A 24,537-nucleotide genomic window follows, 5' to 3' on the forward strand; every position below is an offset into this window, starting at 1 on the left:
AAACATTGTTTTGTTTTTGTTTTGGACAGGCCGCGGTGCCTCCCGTGACCTGTAGGTGATGCTGCCACCACTTCTCACACTCTTCCCCATGGCGGCAGTTTCTCCACAGCTGCTGGCTGCGCGGAGCCGCCGGTGTGGACAGTCTTCCCGGTGTTGCTCCTTGTTGGGCCTTCCCTCTTCCGGACTGGGGGCCAGGCTCGCTGCTCCTAGACATTGCAGCAAAGACACCCCAATGCTTCTTCTTCGCATGCCGCATCTGCCTTACCGGCCGAGTATTGGGCTCATCCAGGTCTGCCCCTGAATCCTGCCAGCCACGCGCTCTCCACTCCCGTTGGCGGGGTACCGTCTCTGAAGGCCGTCCACCGAACACACACTTGATTTAAACGTGTTACTTGCAGAGCGGATAGACACGGGGGTTACTATGGGCATTTTAGGGGCTGGTAACTTGCTGCTGGTGCTATCGACCGAATAAGGTCTTTTATTGTTTTTTTTTAACTTCACCGGCCTCTCCCTCCGCATACCCTCATTTTAAAAAACGAACCACTCACCTGCTGCTTTGAGCGGGGCTCTATCTCTCCTTCACCCTCCACGAGCGCCATCTTGGGACATTCGGGGACAGAATTTGGGCGCCATATTGGTGTGCGCGCTAGTGTCCAGACGGCAGACTACTTAAGCATGCCAATGTAAGTGCGCAGTGCGTGCGCGCAGCGGGCGCGCCATTGGCGCGCCAGAGGTGCGCCAGAGGCAAGCCCGTCTGCGCCCGTCCACGTCCGGACGAGCCCGGGCCGATACACGGTGCCTGTAAAGTCAATAAGGCACGCCATACTTATTCCAAAAAATCAGCTGCTGGAGATAGGTAGCAGGGCAGACACTTCCGCTGATGCTAACGCTGATGTTGTTGGTAATGCTGCTGACCTTGGGCTGGACATAGAAAATAGGCGCACTAACATGTCCAGTTACCTCAATTGCGGGCTGATAAACAGCAGATCATTAGTAAAGCATCACACTGAAATTGCTTTACTGATTGATGATATGAAGCTTGATGCTCTGTTTCTCACTGAAACCTGGATCAGAGCAGAATCAGCCGTAGAGATAGGCCTCGCCTGTCCTGACGGATTTAAAATCATACATAAACCTAGGAAGGAGGGTAAAGGAGGAGGGGTGGGACTGATTTTTAGAGAGGAACTCAATTTCACTCTGCTACAGGTGGATGAGCTAGATGGAATTGAATTGATGGGATTCTCGCTTCAGGAGGCTAAAGGTAGTCTTTTTACAGGACTGCTTTGTTATCGTCCCCCAGGGAGTAACACTTTGCAGCAGCCTCTCCTGAACACCATCGTTAACTTATCCTTAACACATTCTAAAATGGTCGTCTTGGGCGACTTCAATTTGTGGGAGAATGCTAGCACGAAAATCCAGCTGAGAGACTTGAAGTACACCTGTAATAATCTTAGTCTCCAACAACTGGTCACTTCCCCGACTCATCAAGGAGGACACATACTCGACCTTTTATTTGCAAATGAATCAAAGGTGGAACTCTTAAATATTATCCCCCAAAATTGGACAGAACATTACCTTATCCATTTCAAAATACGGTTAGCAGATTATCATGGCCAAGTCAAAAGTGCTGCGTCGTTTCGGAAAGGCAGAAATTGGATTAAATTAGCGAGGACAGGTGCCCTCTTAATACCACCTATAGTGAGCCCATTCCAGGCATCCAGTACGGTCGAGGATAATTACAACATCTATCAGGAGTTTTGTACGGATGCTCTGGATCATCTAATCCCGCTGAGAAAAATAAAAATTAGGAATAAAATGTCAGCACCTTGGTACAATGAAGAATTGAGACAGTCAAGGCTACAGTGTAAAAAGGCCGAAAGGAAATGGAGGAAGGGGTACTTGGATGGGGACAAGCTAGTATTAAAGTCAGCACTGATTAGGTACAAGCAGCTTATCCTGGAAAGCAAAGCTAATTTTTATGCTAAATCCATTGTGCAAGCACCCAATGGGACTAAAGAACTTTTCAGAATTGTAAGAGCTATTTCAGCTCCAACATGCTTGGAGAACAAAGTAGAGGCCTCACAGAAGCTGTGTGACGAGATTGCCATCCACTTTGAAGATAAAGTGGCAAAGATCGTTGACCTCCTCAAGGACAACGAAGTGGCTGCTCAGGACCTTGGTAAAGAGGTAATTAAGGGGACTCTGGGCCAGCAATGCTCCTTGACCACTTTCCCTACCTTCACAGACCTTACTTTCGACACAATGGTGTACAGCATTTCTTCTGGCTCGCCCCTTGCCCCAGAAAGTGTGGAAGTCATACGGCCGCCTGACCTTTCCTTGGCTACCTCAGATCTGTAACCAATCCTTGGAAGAAGGCTCAGTCCTGAAGGGATTGAAGCAGGCGGTGGTGTCCCCTCTTATCAAAAAGCCCGCTCTGGATCCAACTAACCCGGCTAACTTCCGGCCTATTTCCCTCCTTCCTTTTCCTATTAATATCTTGGAAAAGGCTGTGAGCAGATCTCTCTCAGATTATTTGGAGGAACATCACTTGCTGGACAGGGACCAGTTTGGCTTCCGTCCCGGTCACGGGACGGAGTCGGTCCTGATAACCATGATGGATAATTTGCGGATGCGGGCTGACAACGGGAGCACCGCTGTTTTGGTGCTCTTAGATATGTCAGCCGCTTTCGATACAGTAAGTCACCCAATTCTGCTTGAGAGATTGGAAGGAATAGGGGTAAAGGGCCGGGCACTGCAGTGGCTTCAGTCTTACCTGATGGGGAGACAACAGGTGGTTACTCTGGGGCCGTTCTCCTCTGCAAAATTCCCCATAGTCTATGGGGTACCACAGGGCTCCAGTATCAGTCCCATTCTTTTCAATATATACTTACAGCCTCTATTCTCGATTATCAAAGCGTTTGGGATCGAGTTAGTCAATTATGCAGACGACACGCAATTGGTATTTTCGTTGGAGGGGAAACAGGCGGTCCCCTTGGAACAATTCCATAATTGTATGCGTCTGACTACAGATTGGCTGCGGAGAAACTCCTTGCAGTTTAATGGAGGAAAGACGGAGGTACTGTATTACTCACCGACAAGGTTGATCCAACAACCGCCGGTGGAGTTTAAGCTTGCCCCGGAGGAAGCTTTACTGGCCCCGGCCAATAAAATACGTAACCTTGGGTTGATAAAAACCTTCAACTGGACTCGCAGGCAAGCAAGACAGCCAGCGTATGCTTCGGGTTGCTGCGACTATTACGTCGGATTCTTCCGATGCTGCCAGAGGACATGCAACCTTTGATTGTAAGGAGCACGGAAGTGAGTAGAATGGATTATTGTAACTCTCTGTATTTAGGGGCCCCTCAATACATCTTGCAGGGGCTGCAGAGAGTTCAGTTGGCCGCGGCGAAGCTTGCACTAAACCGTAGGCGCGACTCTTCTTCTGCTCAGGCTCTGAGAGAGCTCCACTGGCTGCCAGTCAGGGAAAGAGTTCTCTTCAAATCCCTTTGCCTGATCCACAGAGCGACACACGGGATGGGCCCGGTCCCTCTTCAAGAAAGATGTACTTGTTATCTCCCCCAGAGACAGTTGCGCTCCTCTAGTGCTAATCTGTTGGTAAAGCCAAGATTCAAACGAGCCAGAATGGGCGGGAGGGCTTTTAGTGTGGTGGGTGCTCGGATGTGGAACGAGCTCCCACTGAGGATCAGACAGATTGACTCTTTAATGGAATTCAGAAAGAGCCTCAAGACTTGGCTCTTCCCGGGAGCCTGATTGTCTCCGTCTAGCCTAATCCCTCAGCAACAGTGATCTCTGTTTTTATCAGAGCGCCAGGATACCCGTGGGGTGACAGAGCGCTATACAAGCACCAATACAATACAATACACTGCGAGAGACCTGCCGGGCAGCAGCACCTTCGCCTGCTCTTAGGTAAGTCTTTCTTTTGGGGGCCAGTCCTATTGTGCCACTTTACACCCATTGCACAGCACCGCCACTGCCTGTTCCTTGGTGAGGTACTTGGCGGCACTTTCTTCTTCTCTGTGCTGCTGTGGCAGCTTCGAGTGACCTCTAGGTGCACTGCCAACGCTCCACATTCCAGTCCACGACCTCGGCCGAGCCGGGCCGCTATTGCTTTTCCCCCCTCCCCGGCAGCACTCTTTCCACCCTCACGGGCAGCGCAGGGGGTGCACACCAAGCCTCAGCAGTGTCTCAGGGAGGGCAACCGCTCCGACTCCTGGCTTCTTCCATGTTTATTTCTGTGCACACTGTCTCTTTAATTGCTCCCTTCCTGACGTGCAGCCCAGCCCTTATCTCCCTGCACTGCGGGGCTCCAGGGGCAACCTCCACTCTCGCCGCAGGCTCTTGTGACGGCCTGGCCTAGTACTTGTCACGGTCTCGGGCTCACCTCATGTCCGCCGGTTGGCCAGGCACTCCTCCTCGTGCCACATATCCTGCAGCGGGCTGGCCCCTCGGCAGTCCGGCGCCACTCTCGCTCCCATTGGGTTCTCTGCAGGCCGTTGGCAGGGTCACTTCCACCGGCTTCAGCACTCACCACACGGGGCTCTCTGCTGTAGGGTGGCATCACACACTTGCGGGCCCTTCAGATGCGGGGAGGGCTCCTGATCATCTCTGCCCTCGGGGTCCATGCACCCGACTTGGCGCTGTACTCCACCCCCTTTCCCACAGGGCGATGCCACAACTCCTCTGCACCTCTTCCACCCTGCAGGCTCACCTAATGCCCGCTGGGGCAGCTAGCACTTCGCCTGCTCATCGAAGGGTTGTGATAGGCACCAAACTGCCAGTTTGCCCGTCAGTGTTGCTGGGGGTAGGCTCGGTGCACCACCACAGGCTCACCTTCCGCCTCGGTGTTGGAAGGGGTGCCCTCGACCCGACATTGCTTTCCCCCTTTACCACTCACAAGGCAGCAGCACACACGGGTCCAACCCGTTAGTCGCCAGTGTAATGTCGTGGGGCCCAAGGCCCCCATACAGTAGGAATCATGACACGGACACTTGATTATAGTTAGTACAATTGGTCCAAGGCATGTGCGCCCGGCCTCTTTTATTATCAGGATCACATGTCCTGTGACGCCTGTGTTAGATGGGTGTGGGGTGGGGTGTAAGCCAGCCCTCGGGAAGTGGCTGGCACAGCAAACACCAGACCAGTGACCGGCAGGTCACTACAGATCTCATGCCTCAAAATGATAATTTTCAATGTCCTCTCCATGATTGTGCTATGTTCTTGTGTAGGCTGATGTTTGGATGTTTGTTATTTGTTTTTTCAAAATATATTGAAAATTTACCCTTTCTTGCTGCATACTTTGGTCCTCCCCGGCCACATATATTTACTGTGGTCATGTTTGCAGGTATTCTCCAACGTGCCAAATGGTCTTTCATACTCAATTTTAACAATATTATGGAGAAAGAGAAAACAGTTTAGGACGTACCTTAATTCTAAACTGGTTTAGGGAATTCATGTATGTGTAAACAAATCTATGATTTTCATACTATTCAGTGCATAGACCTAGGGATCTGAATCTTGAAAACGCTGTGCACATATTTAAACTTTTCTACTCATATTTTACTATTGGAAACCAGTCAGCAGCAAAATATATGGCATTAATAAACCCTGAGATGTTGTCTTAAGTGTGACCCAGCCCTGACCCCAAATACATTTTTCTTAACCAAGCATTATTTTGCAAGTCTGCTCTCTACTTACCCCTGAAAACAATAACTGAGAAATCACTGCAACTCTTGCTCAGTGTAGTGCATGGAAGAAACAAATTACTTACATATTAGTTCATTTATATTATCTTTCAATCAATCAGTACTTATAAAGTGTGGCTAAAAATGTTTTTTTTCTTTCATGCATGTTTTTCGTCCTTTAAATTCTTGAGGGCATATGTACAAGCCCCTCTCGCCACAGAAACGTCACTTTTTGTGACGTTCCTGTGGCGATAGGGGCCTTGCCTTATGTACAAGGCAGGGTTAAGCCACTTAACGTGGCTTAACGCTGCCTTGTACATAAGGCACCCTTTCACGCTATGTTTGGCATGAAAGGGGCGTGCAGTGGGTATTGTGGTGGGCTTTCCACCGCAGCACCCATTGTATTTGACGCTGCCCCCTATGTACAAGGGTGGCGTATATAGGAGGCAGTGCCGAAATTATGACCAGGAAAATCCTGGTCTTAAGTAGGCAAAACGAGGAGAAATGCATTATTTCTCCTCGTTCATGCTTTTTCCATGTGTGCTGTCTTGTGCAGCACACATGGAAAAAGCAAAATGCCATGGTTTGTTTATGTACCAGAAGGTGCCCCTTCCTGTAAATAAACAAACCTTTTTAAACAATGCGATTTTGTAACATGAAGCAGCACACATAAAAGTTACAAAATGGCATTTGAGGATTGTTTATGTGCAGGAAGGGACACCTTCCTACACATAACCAATCCTCCCCTGCACACAGACACCCTTGAACTCTGGTGCAAGGGTGCCTGCGTTGGCTCTAAGTTGTTAAACTTTGCGCCATCACAGGGGGAAACGCAAGGGTGCACCACATTCTTGTAAATATGGTGCAGCCTTGCGTTTCCGAAGTGGCAGAGCGTGTCGTTAAGCCCAGGAGGCTAACGACACACTCCACCACTTCATTGTACATATCCCCTATGGTTTCTTAACTTTCAGCTCCAGCCGCATCTCTTGAGTATCCCAGCCGCACTTATCCTTCCTGCTTTTATCTAATAGCCTCAAACATTATAATCTTTCTTCCTAAACTACCATACAATCAAGAGTGCCGCTTTTTATACGAGCCTTGTTAAAAAAATACCCATCTTTGAAAATTCGATTTACAGTTAATTGGGAGTTTACAAGACAAAAGTGGGAGTTTAGTATCATTGGACTTTGCTATTGCCCTTTAATTGCAAAAAACTCATCAGTGGTCAAACGGCGTCTAGGGCATTACCCTAACTATCACGGAGAGTAGTCCAGTAATAGAACATTTCATCCATTTCACACCATTAGAAAGATCTGGATAACCGAACAGGCGGCGTAATACTGCACAGCGTCTATTCCATTCTAAAAAGGTCCCTGCTGTCTCTGGCTACTTCTTGCTGCCAAGGGTTTTGCTGTAATTACAGAAACCTTGAAGCATATTTACAGGCCCCTATCGCCACATGAGAGTCACTTTATTGACGCCCCGATGGCGTACTGCCATTTTTCATGTTTACAAGGTGGCGCTAAGCCCCTTAACGTATCTTAACACCACCTTGTGAATATGCCCCTTTGTGCCGCACAGGGGCGTGCAATGAGTGTTGCTGTGGGCGTTCCACCCAAACACCCATTGCTTTTTCACGCGGCCCCAGATTTACAAGGCTGAGGCAGCACCAAAAATGAACACCATGGTATACCAGTCGTTACAATGGTGATACGAGAAGAAATTATTAATTTCTCCTCATTTTATACTCGTTCCACGTGTGCTGCATTCCGAAGCACAAATAGAAAGAGCAAATTGCTATTATTGATTGTTTATGTGCAGGAAGTTGTCCCTTCCTGCACATAAACAATCATCCATGCAGCACAGCACCCTTGCGACATGGTGTCAGGGTGCCGGGGCTAGGCAGCTTTTTTTTAGGAGAAACACAGGGCTGCACCGTGTTCTTGTGAATACAGCGCCTCCCTGCATATTCAAAATGTTGGAGCGCAGCGCTGCCAAATTTGTCGCAGCTCCGCCCTCCGACATTTTTTGTAAAGATGTCCCCTTGTTTTTGCTAGTCATTTAAATATTGTGAAATCGGCTCTTGAGAATGGCAATTCCTGGAAAGTTCTTCATTGGGTCGTGAGGTGTGTTTATTGTTCAATAGTCAGTAAAAGAATTATGTTCAGAATGGTCCTCAATAAAATGTTGCTATGTGCATCAAAAACATTCTTAGAAAAGAAAAATGCTTCCTTCTTAATGACAATGATTTGGAACTAGGGTATTGTGCTACAACTCAGCCATATTACATGCAAAACATATATTGTATTGTTTTTCTAAAGTCCTCGGGTTTTGAACTTGACATATTAACCCTTGTGTGGAAGATACTTCAAAAACATTCGAATATAAAGCCAAATTCCACATATCCAGAGATACTTAAGTACTCTTTAGAGGAAGAAAATATTTATTGCCAATCAAAATGTTCTGTGGGGTAAGTATTATCACCTGTAAGTCATGTTTGTCTTTCTGGGCTCTGGTATGTATCTGAGTTAAAATAATATAGCCAAAAATATATCTCTTCTTAAAATAACGTTATGGGAACATTCAAAATGAATTAATACTTGAACTCGCTAGAAACATGACAGTACCTTTACAGCCAGCTTCAGTGAGACCTCCCGAATGTCTTGTAAGGGTGGATACAGACGTCCTTCCTCCAAATGCTTATCAGTAACTTGCTGTGCTAGAAGCTAAGCACAAGATAGACACATTTCTGATGAGACTGCATATTGTTTTAGGACGTCAAGTCAAACATTCGATAGTCACTCTAGATCATCAAGTAAGCTTAATTAGATTTAACAAGCAAATCATAAAAGCACAAAGTCGAAAAAAATTACTAAAAGTACATTATTCAGCTAATATTACATCAATAGACGAAGACATATAAATATAATAAAATCAAATATAAATTCTTTAAATGACAAATACTAGATACTCGGGCTATGCCTCCTAAAAACCATTTTATCCATATCGCTTTCTAATTACCAGCACTCCTGTTATATAATTTAAGATGGCAGAACAGATATCAATAGAATCCAATGCATACAGATAGCTAAAACCTTCTCTTTAAGAACAAGGGCAGTGTGCCCTCAACAATGGCAACAAAAGTGTTGCTCTTGAGATTTTATAAAGTGCATGAAACAGAATAAAGTGCAAAGTAGCTTGTTTAGACATAATATTACAAGAACATGGCATAAGATTATCAGACCAGCCACACTGATGCGGGAAGGCTACCAGAAAGTGCACTGTGCCCAAACGAAATCTAGTAAGGTAAAATCTATATTGCAGATTCAGAGTAAAAGTTAAATGAATCAAGGAACTAACATTTACAAAGCTCATCACTCTCTGCTGACTCAGCAACTGCTGATGTTGAGAGTTTGCTTGTGCAAGGTAAGACGATCTAATAATGAGTTTTGCTTGAGGGGGTATTCTGTCAGGGCTATCAAAGAAATCAATTAAGCCTACTTCATTGAGCACTTATTTCAGGTAGCTAAGCCAAGGATTCTTCTCATCGTGTACCATAGTAAGACAATCTCTAATAATACATCTTGTACATTCTAGTTCAGCTGAATGCAAAACCTTTGCCCATAACAACAAGGGGGCAAGGCCAATGAGGTCCTCAATATATTCTAAACCTAACTCAGAATGGACAAAAGTGGGAGATGCATTTTTAGCTACCTTCAAAAGCCTTTTGATAAATTTGTTCTCAACAACTTGGAACTTAGTACTCTTGCTGTAACCCCAACACCTGCCCCATAAGTGGCAATCGAGAGACATTTTAATTTATAAAGAATTAACATCTTTTTTACTGGTTTCCTGCCCAAGTTATCGGCAAAACGGAAAAGTGCCTCCACTGCTCTGATTGTGTTCTTTGCTCTTAAAGTGTATAAATGTTCCCATGGTAACTGCATATTAAAAAGCATCCCCAAATAAGCTACATTTTTAAATTTTTCGATACATTAACATGTGCCACGAATGTTTGAGACTTTGTTTGCTTGGGGCCACATACCATGACATATGACTTTTTAGAATTCATCTTTAGGTCAAGTGATGCCATTAAATCTACAAAGGTGTCAAGAGATTTTTGTAGGCTCATTGCTGTCCTTGCAAGTAGGACAGTATCATCTGCATATAAGAGTGTTGGAACAAAATCTCTTCCAATCTTTGGGTAATCTAAATTCTTCTGCAATGGGTGCACCTCTAACCCATCAGTATAAATAAGAAATAAAAACAGGCCCAAGATACAGCCTTGGCAAACCCCCTCAGTTGAGACTATTGGATGGGTTTTCTCACCATCCGTTCCATAGCGTATCCTGACCCTAATATTTGAGTGTAACATACGCAAAAGAACGACTAAAGATTCCTCCACGCCAATGTTTCCCATCATCGCTCACAGTCTGTCCCGATTGACTGTATCAAAAGCAATAGATAAGTCCATGAAGGCCAGATGTAAAGAGCTCTTCATGTACTTAGTGTACTTACTGACAATCAGATACAGATTGAGGCATTGTTCTGTCATGCCCATTCCCCGCCTAAAGCCATATTGAATCTTTGAAAGTACTTTATTAGTGGAAGTCCATTCTTCTTGTCGTGTCTGGAGGACCCTGCCTAAAACATTAACTGTGGCGTCAATCAGTGATATTGGCATATAGCTGGTTGTTTCATTTCTGTCCCCCTTTTTAAAAATGGGCATCACTATTGCCTCTTTCCAAGAAGCGTGCAAAGGACCAATAATAGCAGCTCTAAAAATGTTAGTTAACAGGGGTGCCCACAAACTAAGATTATCCTTAAAAAGGTCAAGGGGAACCCTATCCGGCCCATAGCCTTTAGGTGAATGTCCTGCAGTATGTCTACCTCCACTTCTTTTACTGAAATGGATGCACTAAGCTGAATAGTTTGGGCCATATCATAGATCAGCTGTACTTCCTGCCCCTCAAAATCTAACTCTCTGTTTAAGAGATTTAAGATATGTCAAAAATGTGTGGTCCATGCATCTCCTAAAATCAGCTAATCCATTTTTTGGTAGGGAGCTTCCAAGAACATGGGATGGTTAATAACATCCTAAAATGTCTTCATATTCTTAAGGGACCCGCTGCCACTAAGTCTGACGAGGCCTCTCTCCTCAGCTCCATTTTCCTCTGCTCAATTACAGCTTCATAATTCTTCCTTGAGGACTTGACCTGCTCTTTGTCATGGGGGGTTGTGTGTAGGGCTTCTTTAAGCACTTTGTGAACTTTGGTACATGCGCAATTGAACCATCGCACTAATGGTAGTTTGTTAGAAGGGCTTCTCAGTAATAAGGCCAATGAGATGGCAATACAAAGTGCTTCAAAATTATGTCCTACACCAACAGGTGCAGCATCCTGATTCAAGCAACCATTTATGAGATCGGGATTCTCACATATGATTTTTTGCTCATAATCCTGGGGATTTACCCGATCTCATTTCATCCTGAGCCCTTTGTTTGGGTTATTCCAAATACGAAGTTCAGAAAATTGTTTATAACCTAGCTTTAAATTAAAATGCACTATTAAAAGGTTATGATCACTAGCACAATTTGGTAAAATCCTGCACAAGACTACTAAAACTACTATTTATTAGCATAAAATCAATTGTGCTAGCATATTCTCTCCCCACAAAGGTTGGGCATTGCAAAATAGAATTACTTAACAGAATCAGGTCATTTGAAATCACAATTCCATTTAATGAATCCCCAACAACAGAGTCAATAAAACGAGCCATTGGCTGGCCATCCTTATTTTCCACACCACAGACCTTTGAGCCATTAAATGTACACATCGTACAATTAAATCCCCGTACCACAAAATACATAGCAGTTGTTTCAATAAGGTTACCTTACTAATTTCGTTCTGTAATTTGTCAGTCACATGAGAATTACTCTGATCAAAAATATTATGATAAAAATGTATGAACAGTAAGTCCACAATGCCTGGGCTGGAAAAAAAAAGCAGTTGATACCAGGGGGAAAAAACACACAACTGCGACTTTCACTGTCACAAATTTAACAGTTATAAGCACTGCCAGTCCGCCCTTCGCCCTTCCTGACATAGCGGGAATTGCTGGGACACAATAGGAGCGATATCCATTTAAATGAAAATCCTCAACGGCCCAGGTCTCTTACAAACATATTAAATCAAAGCCCGAAACAAAGCCCACCTAGTCCTCAGTACCCAGCTTGCCACAAATTCCATCTACATTCAAGGACAACATCACAAACAAGCATTTGCGATGCAATAGGTCTTGCATTTATGTAAGTTTAAGCTATTGACATTGTAAATGGTAATGCCTTTTAGTAATGTTTTTTATTTTATAACATAATTAAAAGGCATTGTTATTTACAATAGCGATAGCTTAATTTTTTGTAAGCGCAGTCCCCTGAAAGATTCTATGCTATACATAGCCTTTAAATAAATCAGTGTCCCTCAAGCTTAAACTGCAGCATTAGGTAGTTTAGGGTCCATGCCTTCCTCTTGTAAACCATCTCCAACCTTCCTCTCCTATCCGGAATAGCACTTAGATCTCAACCTTGCAATGAGCACTCTGTTGCGTGTGCAGGGATCAAACTGTATAAGTTGCAAGTAAACACGCCTGTCACTGGGCTTTTATGGGAGTGATGGAGAAACTTTTGTTCTTTGTATCCCTCTAGTACCTAAGCCATGGATGTATCTCAGCGAGTTGAGCAACAAAAGGAAGTGTTTGTATGTGTGTGCGTGCATGTGGGTGTTTATGTATGTGTGCGAGTGTCTGTATGTGTGGGTGTATGTATGTGTGCGCATGTGTTTGTGTGTGTACGTATCTGTTTATGTGTTTGTATGTGCGTATGTAACACACTCCCCTGAACGATTCTATACTATAAATAGCCTTTAAATCAATCAGTGTCCCTCGAGCTAAAACTGCAGCATTAGGTAGTTTAGGGTCCACGCCTTCCTCTCGTAAACCATCTCGAACCTTCCTCTGCTGTCGGACATAGCCCTTAGATCTTAACCTTGTAATAAGCGCTCTGTTGCAGCACAAATTGGTGGGCGCAACAGATATACAGAACATATTTTTACATGCAGCGTGTGGAGACGGGCAGTTCCGCCAAAGAACATTAGGAGTTCATCAGGGTAAAGTTTGACACCAGATAGAAGGAGGTTTCTAACACGACTTGGAACATTTGTGTCATATTTTCATATGTTAGTAGGGGTCAGGGTGACATATGTCATTTCTTATTTGCGTGGCTAACACCAGAGCGAGCAGCGCATGTGCGCTACAACGCTAGGCGACACCTAAAAAGGGCCATGACACCATGCGAGGGGTCACCAGTAGCCGCTAAAAGCCCTACAGCCAAACCCCCTCTATTTTATACTCACGCAAGACTTGAAGAAAATAAAATAAAAACCAAAAAACTTGTACAAAGAAACAAAGACTGTTAAAGATTACAGGGATCTGTTAGCATGAGCTGAAAGACATTTTGTACTTGGCAGCCATTTTAGTTAGCTATGTGCTAGCCATTTGCTGTTTCCCTCTTCCAGAGCCTTGCACATGCTCAGAGGGGCCTAGCTAGTAGAATGCACCTGCTCCTAGTATAGAACTGTCAGGCTGTTCTAACTAATGTCAGCAACTCATTACTCCTCCTACTAGTTGACTGTGCATTTTCTGTATGACCATCTATGTGTGTATGTCTTCTCATGTGTACTTGTACCGCCTTCTTTTGAGCCCCTGTGTGGGTATATGAGGCCCCTGTTCTCTGTACTCCTTAGAATGCCTCCTACAGTGACTTGAGATTACTGTGTGACGCAATCTCCCTCATCTGAGGTTAATTAAAAAGATGTCTTTTATATTACAGCTTCTGTGCCAATCTCTTCTTTGTTGGTTTAAAAAGACCAGGTGTATCAGTGAAACCCCTGAGAAGGTTTTGATTTCTTCAAATGGCGCCCAACGTAGGGCTCATCAGAGAAGTGGCTATCCAAGGGAGTGGTCTTGATGGGAGACAGGAATCTACTGAGGAGGACAGAACAGGACTCTAGTAAGAAGGTACCCTAAACTGAGATTCTCTGTCTCTGCAGCCCAGTATATTTCTGGTCTGCCTGATTTGACTCCTCCAACTGCTTACCACTCCTGACTGAGAACATTTTTGGCGTGAGTATTCTAAAAACGACCTTTAGGTCATTCAGAACTTGGCAGTTAGAATCTGGAGACCTATGCTAGGTAAGGTAATTTGTGAGATAGTGAGAGAAGTGCGCCGGCTGCACAGATAAACGTGAGATATAACGTGATAAAACAGTGAGATATAAAGTGATATAACGTGAGATATAAAGTGAGACATAAAAAGTGATATAGAGCAATATAACGTGATACAAAGTGATAAAGTGATAACATGATACAAAGAGATAAAGTGATAAAGTGAGATATAGTGAAATGGAAATAGAAATTGGCCACTATGTGGTGGGAATGTGAGAAATATATAAATTGCAATTTATGTAGGCAGGTAATGAGAAACTTTTGAAAACTTGAACGGCACACTTTGAGTTAAGGGCTACATTGTGTATAATATTGTATATGCTGCAATATTCTTGGCATGCCTGTTCTTAGCACACATTGCAGAATGTGTTGCTTTCTTGGAGGTACCATTTTGGGACTTGTATGAAATCAGCCGGCTCCCCTAGAGGGGATACCTAACTAGGATTAGGTATAAAAAACTTATTTCTTCCTCGGTGACTAGTACCCCGAGGAACTAAATATGTACATAGAAAGGATCCTGGTCTGTGCACTTAGTAACATTCATAGGTGGTGATATGCAGAGCGTTTTCTTTCTTGGTGTTCTGCCAGCCAAATCTAGTGAATTTGGTGTATTTTGGCTTCTTGAAAATGGAACAATCTTTGGGCTGTTTTTGTGCAGTCTTTTGGAATACTATTGAGAAGCTCTTCTTGTAAATATGACTTACAACTAGTCTTTACAAATGGTTTGGTTTAAGTACAGTCTGTGGCCTGTCTTTTGTTTCTGTCCTAAGTGTTGATCTGTGAGTTAAATGTGTGTTTAAATGTCTATGTGGTTTGTCATTAGTGGTACTTGTGTGAGTAAGTAGCGATTGCACTCTTGATGCAAGAATGGCTAACCTTAAGCGTGCTCTATTGTGTGTTCTGAGTGTATGACCCCCTTCTGAAAATGTCTGGAATGAGCTCAATGTGTTTTTTTTTGTCATCATTCTGTCACGCAAAATATAGTTAAAATAATATATATTTTAAAATAATCCAGCAATGAATAATATAATATATGCTAAATAGCTGCACGCTATCATTAAAATTGACAGAGTAAGACACTATACATGTGTGCAAATTGCCACGATGCTAAAGATAAAATTAGAATTCGCATTGAATAGGAATAAAATAGGCCTCAAAAACGCAATTGTGTGTTTTGCAATAAATAAACTAAGATACACAATGTCACAGCATTTATCCTTATGTATTAGGTGCTAAAAGGCATTCACATTATCTGAGTGAGTTGGTTGTTGAACTAAACACACATTACAGAATGATAGATTTGTGCTGGCTTGAAAGGCAGGCTGTGTCAGCACATGGCTATTTCTGAATGCCGGCCACAGAAAGAAAGAATGCTGAAGTCCACTAAATCTTAAATCAGTGCAAACACGGTGTAAAACCCTGCATTTCAGACTGCTGTTTTAAAAGTTAGAAATATAGTTTCATTATTTTGGATAACAGAGAACAGATTGACAGTAGGGATTTTCCTTTCTTAATGCCTTTTTACATAAGCACATCTGTGGTTTTGATGTTAAATAATGACTGTCCTTCAAAAAAAATAAGTGGCGCAGATTTTTTCATGTTTCAAGTTAGGCTTTTGTGCTTAGGGTTATAAATGAATACATGTTGAAGGCAAAAAGGAATGAAGCTTGCTTTTTCATATATGGAAAGGGTTGGAGTTATTATAAAAAAAAAAATCTTTAATTATATGAAAAAATTATATTAAGAAAAGTAAGTGCTTTAAATTCGTTTTTTAATATTTATAAAGCCTAAACATCATACAGTGAATTCCTAGCATCAAAATTGAATTTAAGCGACGCTTTATCAAAATGGGGGGGAAAATTACATGTGAAATGTCACTTTACTCAGGCGTACAAAATTCAATTTTATAAGGGTTTTCTTTATACTTTTCTGATCCCCCATCTCTGGGATATGTAGAGGACATTCTGGGGATGACTATTATGCAAAAACATTGTAGGATATTCATTTTTAGTGCCCCAAACACCAAAGTCGAAATTAGGTAAAATTCACTATTTCAATGAGGTTTTGCCAATTAGAGCAGCTTTTAAACTGCCTTAGACTCCAGTAAATGCACATATGTAAGTATAGAATGAATAGCTGATATCTATTCTGCTAGACAAGCACTCAGCACACTGCTTACAAATATAAATATGTATAAAAAACCAGCAGAAGTTATTAAGCTTACCTCTGAATTGCTGGTAGACAGGATTGGAGTGGGTTTGCTGTTCAGCTCTCAGTCTCCAGGGTCACTTTGAAATGGGAGAACTGCATGGAAACCCTTGCACACAAAATGGGACAGCTGCTAATGGGTTAAAGGTCGAGTTCTACATTTAGAAGCCTAGTAGGGCTCAGAGCAAGGTTTGCTTTGACATTTCGACCTTTGAAACTTTTTGAAAGACGAGATGGCAGGGCAGGGAGAGAAAGAGGTTTTGCTTACTTTTTTGGGGCAAAAGCAAATTTTTGTGCACTGATATGAGCAAGAGGCAATATATTCGCACCACTGAAGAACCCTCCCAGCAGACCCGGCAACAAGAGAGCCCCCTGGCTCACCGACGAACTCAAGGACTCCAAGAAGAACTGCCGCACCCTCGAGAAAGCCTGGCACCACGACCAGACCACAGACAACATGACCGCCCTCAAGCACGCCACCCGCAAGCACCACCAGCTGATCCGCACCACCAAGAAGACAGCATTCAAAGAAAGACTGGACAACAACGCCCACAACAGCAAGGAACTCTTCAACATTGTCAAAGAGCTCTCCAACCCCAGCGCCGGAAACAACAATATCACTCCTTCACAAGTCCTCTGTGACTCACTCGCCTCGTTCTTCCACCGCAAGATCACCGACATACACAACAGCTTCAGCGCACCAACCACGCACCCAACCGCCGAACCAATGCCCCCCACCACCACCCTCTGCGCCTGGACCCCGGTCAGCACCAAAGACACCACGCGCACGATGAACACCATCCACTCCGGATCACCAACCGACCCCTGCCCCCACCACGCCTTCAACAAGGCCGACTCCATCATCGCTCCCCAACTCCGGGACATCATCAACACCTCCTTCCACACCGCCACCTTCCCGGAGAGCTGGAAGCACACCGAGCTCAGCGCCCTCCTGAAGAAACCAACAGCGGACCCCACCGACCTCAAGAACTTCCGCCCCATCTGGCTCCTCCCTTTTCCTGCCAAAGTCATCGAGAAGACCGTCAACAGACAGCTCGCCGCCTTCCTTGAGGCGAACGGATCCCTCGACCCCTCGCAGTCCGGCTTTCGAGCCAACCACAGCACCGAGACCGCACTGATCGCAGCCACCGATGACATCAGATCCTTGCTTGACAACGGGGAAACAGCGGCCCTCATCCTCCTGGACCTCTCTGCAGCATTCGACACTGTCTGTCACCGCACCCTAGTACAGCGCCTCGGCAACACCGGGATCCAAGAGAAGGCACTGAAGTGGATCATCTCGTTCCTCGCCGGAGGAACTCAGAGAGTCCGCCTCCCCCCGTTCAGATCCGAGGCCACCGAAGTCATCTGCGGCGTACCACAAGGATCATCACTCAGCCCAACCCTCTTCAACATCTACATGAGCCCCCTCGCAGCCATCGCACGCCAACACAACCTCAACATCACCTCCTACGCCGACGACACCCAGCTGATCCTCTCCCTCACCAACGACCCCGCCACCACCAGAACCAGCCTCCAGGAAGGGATGAAAGACGTCACCGAATGGATGAAGAACAGCCGCCTGAAACTGAACTCAGACAAAATGGAAGTCCTCATCCTGGGATCATCGCCCTCCGCTTGGGACGACTCCTGGTGGCCCCCTGCCCTGGGTGCCACTCCCAAGCCAACGGACCACGCACGCAACCTGGGCTTCATCCTGGACTCCTCCCTCTCGATGACCAGACAAGTCAACGCCGTCTCATCATCATGCTTCAACACCCTGCGCATGCTTCGTAAGATCTTCCGATGGATCCCCACTGAAACCAGGAAGATGGTCACCCAGGCACTCGTCACCAGCCGACTGGACTACGGGAACACCCTCTACGCCGGAACCACAGCCAAACTTCAGAAAAGACTCCAACGCATCCAGAACGCCTCCGCACGACTCGTCCTGGACCTCCCCCGACACAGCCACATCTCCGGCCACCTGAGAGACCTGCACTGGCTCCCCGTCAGCAAGAGGATCACGTTCAGGCCCCTCACCCACGCACACAAGGCTCTTCACGACCTGGGCCCCAAGTACCTCAACAACCGCCTGACCTTCTACACGCCCACCGGCCAGCTACGATCGTCCAGCCTCGCCCTCGCCACCGTACCACGCATCCGCAGAGCCACAGACGGAGGAAGATCCTTCTCCTACCTGGCAGCCAAGACTTGGAACTCCCTCCCCATCCACCTTCGGCTGACCAAGGGCCATCTCTCCTTCAGGAAGCAACTCAAGACCTGGCTCTTCGAGCAGTAACGGACCCCTCTCCCCCAGCGCCTTGAGACCCTTCCGGGTGAGTAGCGCGCTATACAAATGCTATGATAGATTGATTGAATGGTATATGTGAGCTTTGATTAACAGATAGCTTTGCCATATATACAGCACTAATGCTTTTGGTTTGAAGATTACTGTGCAAAAGCTGAGATAAATAAGGCAATGGGATTTAGTTTGAATTCATGTGCCCTCATGTTACACTTGTACATTTGCTAAAGGAATTGGTGGTTGGGTATTCATGTTTTTTGGCTCGCTCAATGTGCTATTTACCTCCTATAACTTTGTTTATGCCCAGTTGCTACAAATAGGGGTTGATAGTGTTGACAGAAGTGAAACTCGTTTCAAGGTTTCCTACTGTCAAAATGGGGGAAGGAGGCTAGCTCCTCTACAAATTAAGGGTAGGCAAATTTATGTTTTCTCTCTCTTTTTCTCACTTTTTTTTAGCCTGTCTAAGTTGCCTGTGAAATGGCCATGAGACATTTAATTGGCTATTCAGTAATACTGTTTTACAAATTGTTAGCATTAATACAATGAATAAATAAATATGCTATGTTACTGCCCATCCTGTCGGATGAAATTATGAAAGGATGAGTAGTCTAGATTGCTGTTCCCTTATTTGATCCTTAAGGGGAACTAGATGTGGGCAGTTTTTGTTCTAAACTACTCAGGTGATAACACCATTATTATTTATGTTATTCTCATGCTACATACAGTCGTGCAAGGGCATTGCTAGTCTTTTATTAGCTAGTCTGTGTAAATAAACTGACAGTCCTCACTAAAGCTGATGTTGCATAGTTTGGATTGTGAAAAGTAGAATGCAGGGAAGATGCCCATGTGATCCTTAGCAAACATTTTTGAGGAAAATATTGTTTTATAGGAGTTTGTTTGTCACAATGTGTTCTGCTGGAGAAATGAATGTACCCATTATGTTGAAGTTTTTAGTTCTTTTAGTAATAAAAATCCCTGTTAAATTAGCAGTTTTAGATTTTCCTGTTGCTCCTATAACATGAGAGCATGGTCCTAAGCATACAATGTAGGTGCTTTTATTAAGAGAAATCATTTTAGAAGTGTCTGCAGTCCTGTACAAGTAATGCAAAGTCTATGAGTAAAGGTGTAGAACATTTCCTTTTTTCTTGAGGGTCTTCAGATGAATAATATAGGAATACACAGATGTAAGGATTTGGAGTATGTCTGTATTGTTTTTTTTCTTTTCCTCAGAATTTAGTAAATGAACACAGACTTCCTTGGCTGCTTGGGATTGGGTGACGTATTACTCTTGTCAGTTCACCAAAGAGTTCCTTTTATACTTGCCAATAGGTCCAGGCTGTTGTTTTTTTACTCTCACATAGATGAAAGTGGTTCTTGGGTGCCTTGCTAATATATGGGGCGTCCCAAGACTAGGAAGTATTCTGAGAATATCCTCTCTGTTGATAAATTATTTCTGTGCCTTGTTTAAAGACCTTTTTGTTCTGTCCACCAATAGATATTTGCTGCTTTACAACCATTGCCAGAGGGGCCCGGACATCAGATCTAGCTTGGGGAGTCAGCACCAGTCCAGCTTGAAGTCAAGGTGAAGGTAACCAGCACAGGCAATGCTGGCAACTAGGACCTCAGTGAAGGTAGAAGGCCGGAAGCACTGGGATGTGAAGTGTGTACCCCTGCCACAGTCTTGGGCGAAAGACGGGGTCACAAATCAGAAAGGAGAAATCGTGGATCAAGTTTTTGATGCCCAGCTTAGAGTCACAGACCGACCAGAACGGCAAGGAAGTTTTTGCTTGAGGTAACCCCCTTTGAAATAAGGGTTGCTTCAGGCACTTCAGCATCACGCTCCTGAATGCTGGCTGTAAAGGGTGCACCCTTTGGTTGTTGATTAAGAGATACCTGGGCACACTGGAGACAATCTGTGGCCCCAACGAAAGAGCGGTGTGCCAGTAGAGCTATACAGGAGTTAGGGAAGGACTTGAGTTTAGGGTACAGGTGCTGTGTCTCTGGTGCCTGTTAGATTGAAGTGAAGAAAACTGGTGCACTGCCTGAGACACTAGACAGGATCGCTGAGGGCATTTGCCCTATCCTGAAAGAAGAAACGTTTCCCTTGAAACTGGGCCGTGATTCCTGAGTTGCGAGTTGTGCAGCACCACCGTGGGAACAACAAGAGCCTACCTGTGAGGCTCAAACGGACACAGGGAGAAGACTCTCCTCTGGCTGGTTGTACAGCGGCTTCAATTTCCAAAGGACTTCTTCTTTTTTGGTAACATTTACCCCTTTATTTGTCCCATTTTTGAGGAGGAGCAGCCCTTTGCAGCTCTTCGTCCTAATTCCTATGGCCCTGTGTGGTCCTCCTGGTCCCCTGGATCCAGGATTATTTTTGTAATAATATGTCTGACAACTTTAATATCTGCATTAGGAATAGTGTTTATTCTGAGAGAGAAAAGTTCATCTGAGCAGTTGACAAATGTTACTTTACCCTTTCCTTGATTATAATGATTGATACTCTAGCCCTCATAAAGGAAACACTAGAAAAGCCTAGTGAAAATGTTTTTATTAGATATGTGCTGTTGGCTATTCTGAAATTGAAATGGATGGTCACTTAAATGCATAGGAGCCTTGAAAATGTTTTTACTGGATGGATCTAGGATTTGCTTAGGACTAGAAAGTTAATAATTCTGTTTGTGATAATAGTCATTACTCTCTCCTGCTATATGTATGACCCAATGCTCTGTTCCCTTTGTACTCCTGCTTATACCTTATATATACCCGCTTACTGAAATGTTTAAAATGTAAAATGCCCACCTAGCAATGAATTAGGATATTGATAACATTTATGAAAATTAATGTGCAAATATGTTCTGTGTTCTTACTGGATCATAAGAATGTCTTTAGCTCATGCTAAAAGGACCATCTGTTAAAGATTACAGGGATCTGTTAGCATGAGCTGAAAGCCATTTTGTACTTGGCAGCCATTTTAGTTAGCTATGTGCTAGTCATTTGCTGTTTCCCTCTTCCAGAGCCTTGCACATGCTCAGAGGGGCCTAGCTAGTAGAATGCACCTGCTCCTAGTATAGAACTGTCAGGCTGTTCTAACTGATGTCAGCGACTCATTACTCCTCCTACTAGTTGACTGTGCATTTTCTGTATGACCATCTATGTGTGTAACTCTTCTCATGTGTGCTTGTACCGCCTTCTTTTGAGCCCCTGTGTGGGTATATAAGGCCCCTGTTCTCTGTACTCCTTAGAATGCCTCCTACAGTGACTTGAGATTACTGTGTGATACAATCTCCCTCATCTGAGGTTAATAAAAAAGATGTCTTTTATATTACAGCTTCTGTGCCAATCTCTTCTTTGTTGGTTTAAAAGGACCAGGTGTATCAGTGAAACCCCTGAGAAGAGGTTTCACTGATACAGACCCTAGACAAAAAAAAGCACCTCGGGCCCTTCTGTGTGTGTGTGTGACCACCAATCAGAAAACAGTAAACAAGCTACCTACACACCCTCCTACATAACGGGAAACAAAGATGGCGTGGGCCAGTCCAGATGGGCTGTCCCAAAAAGCAACAGGGCGGTAACCAAAAAGCCCGATTCACAATCACAAGCCAGCGTTTACCCTAAACTATGACGCCAGCCAATTAAAAACTTGTACAAAGAAACAAAGACAGAGATCTAACATTTACAGACCCTAGACAACAAGCGCACATTCGGCCCTTCTGTGTGTGTGTGACCACCAATGTACGAAGCGGTCCGGATCGGCGGTACAAAAAAAATACAAGGCGGTAACAAAAAAGCACAAAATCCAATCAGAAAACAGTAAACAAGCTACCAACACACCCTCCTACATCACGGGAAACAAAGATGGCGTGGGCCAGTCCAGATGGGCCGTCCCGAAAAGCGACAGGGCGGTAACCAAAAAGCCTGATTCCCAATCACAAGCCAGCGTTTACCCTAAACTATGACGCCAGCCAATTGAAAACTTGCAGAAAGAAACAAAGACGGAGATCTAACATTTACAGACCCTAGTCAACAAGCGCACTTCCAGCCCTTCTGTGTGTGTTTGTGACCACCAATGTACGAAGCAGTCCAGATGGGCCGTACGAAAAAAATACAGGGCGGTAACAAAAAAGCACAAAATCCAATCAGAAAACAGTAAACTAGCTACCAACACACCCTCCTACATCACGGGAAACAAAGATGGCGTGGGCCAGTCCAGATGGGCCATCCCAAAAAGCGACAGGGCGGTAACCAAAAAGCCTGATTCCCAAACTTTGATGTCAGCCAATTGAAATCAAGGGCGTGGCTTAAAGTCCCCTTCTATAATATTGATTACTATAGCTCTCGCAGAGCGAGAAGCGCATTCGCGTGCACCGCTAGGCGAGACCGAAAAAGGAATCCAAGCAGTCAGGCATCACTTTGTTTGCCTCCTCCAAAAGCGGAGCAAGAAGATTTACCATGTATTTCTTTTTACTCCTGTACAGTGTAAATCGTTAATACCGCTTCCAGCAATACTCAAATCTTTACAGAGAGCAACACATTTTGAGAGTGAGTAGTTTTACTTGACTTCACTGTAAATGACTCAGATGCATGGGCATATTATCAGGCGGCAACGATAATTATCGCTGGCCGCTCTTAGCTTGAGTATTTTTATCGCCGGCCATCGCTGGAAATTATCGCCATGCTAGCGCTGTATTAACAACGCATAGCGCAATGGCGATAATTATTCCAGCAATAGCGGTGTTTTCCATGGAACATCGCTGGTTTTCCAGCGATGTTCCATGGAAAACGGCGATATCCTTGATAATAGGGCCTGTGGTCTTAGCCACACAATCCACCCCCCATGTTAGGTATGCCTTAGTCAGGAATTTAACAGACATTAAATTCCTGCGTTAAGGCATACTTGACGCAATTTCAAATATCGCTACCCCTCGTTGATAAAATCGCGAAGCTGCCTTTGCGATATTATCCCATGTTGTTTTCACAGCCATGCCTCCTTTGCATCTCATTATCGATGCGAGGCGAAGTGTGTGAAAAACGGGCTCTAAGTCAAGGAATCACGCGCTAGCGTGTCCTTGATGATAATGCAATACATTTATCACTGCTTTTCGCCCGAAAACGGACGCTAAAGCGGCGATAATTTTATCGCGGCCCCTTGATAATATGCCCCCACATTTGTAAAACAGGCCAAGAACAGTCCCATAGTGTGCATAGGGTTGAGGTCAGAGCTGCACAGCACTGAGATCTGGGACCGCATGTTCAAGGTGCTGCATATGAAGTAATTGATTCTTGGGTTCAATGTCCACCTACTGTGTGCTTTTTTTTACAGTTCTAGACTGTTTCGTTACCCAAACGATCCTTAGATATAAAAGATCAGTTATGTCTGGAAAACAATTCTCCAACTATGTCATGTACATGTGAATAGATTGTGCCTGGTTCTGTTTTTACAGTGGTTATTATTGTGAAATAGGCTGATAGACTCATTGGATACAACAATTGAAAATGCATGATATGCTGTAAGGTAAGAGTCCCTGAAATAAGAGACTAGAAAAGAAAATATAACGTTACTGCATTGCCACACTTACAAATTAGATATTTCCCTTCAGAATTGTACTTAGTTACTCAAATTTGAAAACTAAATAAAGAATTGTTTAGAAAATAGAGTGCCACCTCTCTTCTTTTTGGACTGATTTTGAAATTTGCTTCTCTATCTTCAAGACTCCTACTCTAGACAAGCTTGCTTAACTTGCTGGTCAAGGTAAGTAACTCAAGGAGAAAAGTGGAGTAGTCCACTTCTGTAATAGACTCTTGCATGGTGAGTGATCAGATTTTGACTGATCATGTGTGCAGTGCCAGGACTGGTGGGCCCTTACTTTATCAGTGTGTTTTTCTTTCCATTTTGTATCTTGTTTTTTCTTGTGTGTTTAAATAATGTGCCCTATTCACAATGTGATTTTGGCAATAAATGTAAGCATACCTCATACTTTACAGTTTTTTAACATCTGCTAGGAATTCATAGGGGCAGTCCTGGCAGGTGTAAATGCA

General features: G+C 44.3%; 1 protein-coding gene across 1 annotated transcript in view; it reads right to left on the minus strand.

Annotated features, from left to right (window-relative positions):
* The window catches only part of ME1 (malic enzyme 1), a 1,430,669-nt gene that overhangs the window by 11,304 nt on the left and 1,394,828 nt on the right, over positions 1-24,537 (minus strand). Inside the window, exon 13 of the mRNA XM_085611027.1 lies at positions 8,330-8,428. Within this exon, the coding sequence (XP_085467153.1) occupies positions 8,330-8,428 (99 nt within the window). The remainder of the gene's footprint in view (positions 1-8,329; positions 8,429-24,537) is intronic.

Source organism: Triturus cristatus, chromosome 6, assembly GCF_964204655.1.
Source record: "Triturus cristatus chromosome 6, aTriCri1.1, whole genome shotgun sequence".
In the NCBI taxonomy this organism is placed as follows: Eukaryota; Metazoa; Chordata; class Amphibia; order Caudata; family Salamandridae; genus Triturus; species Triturus cristatus.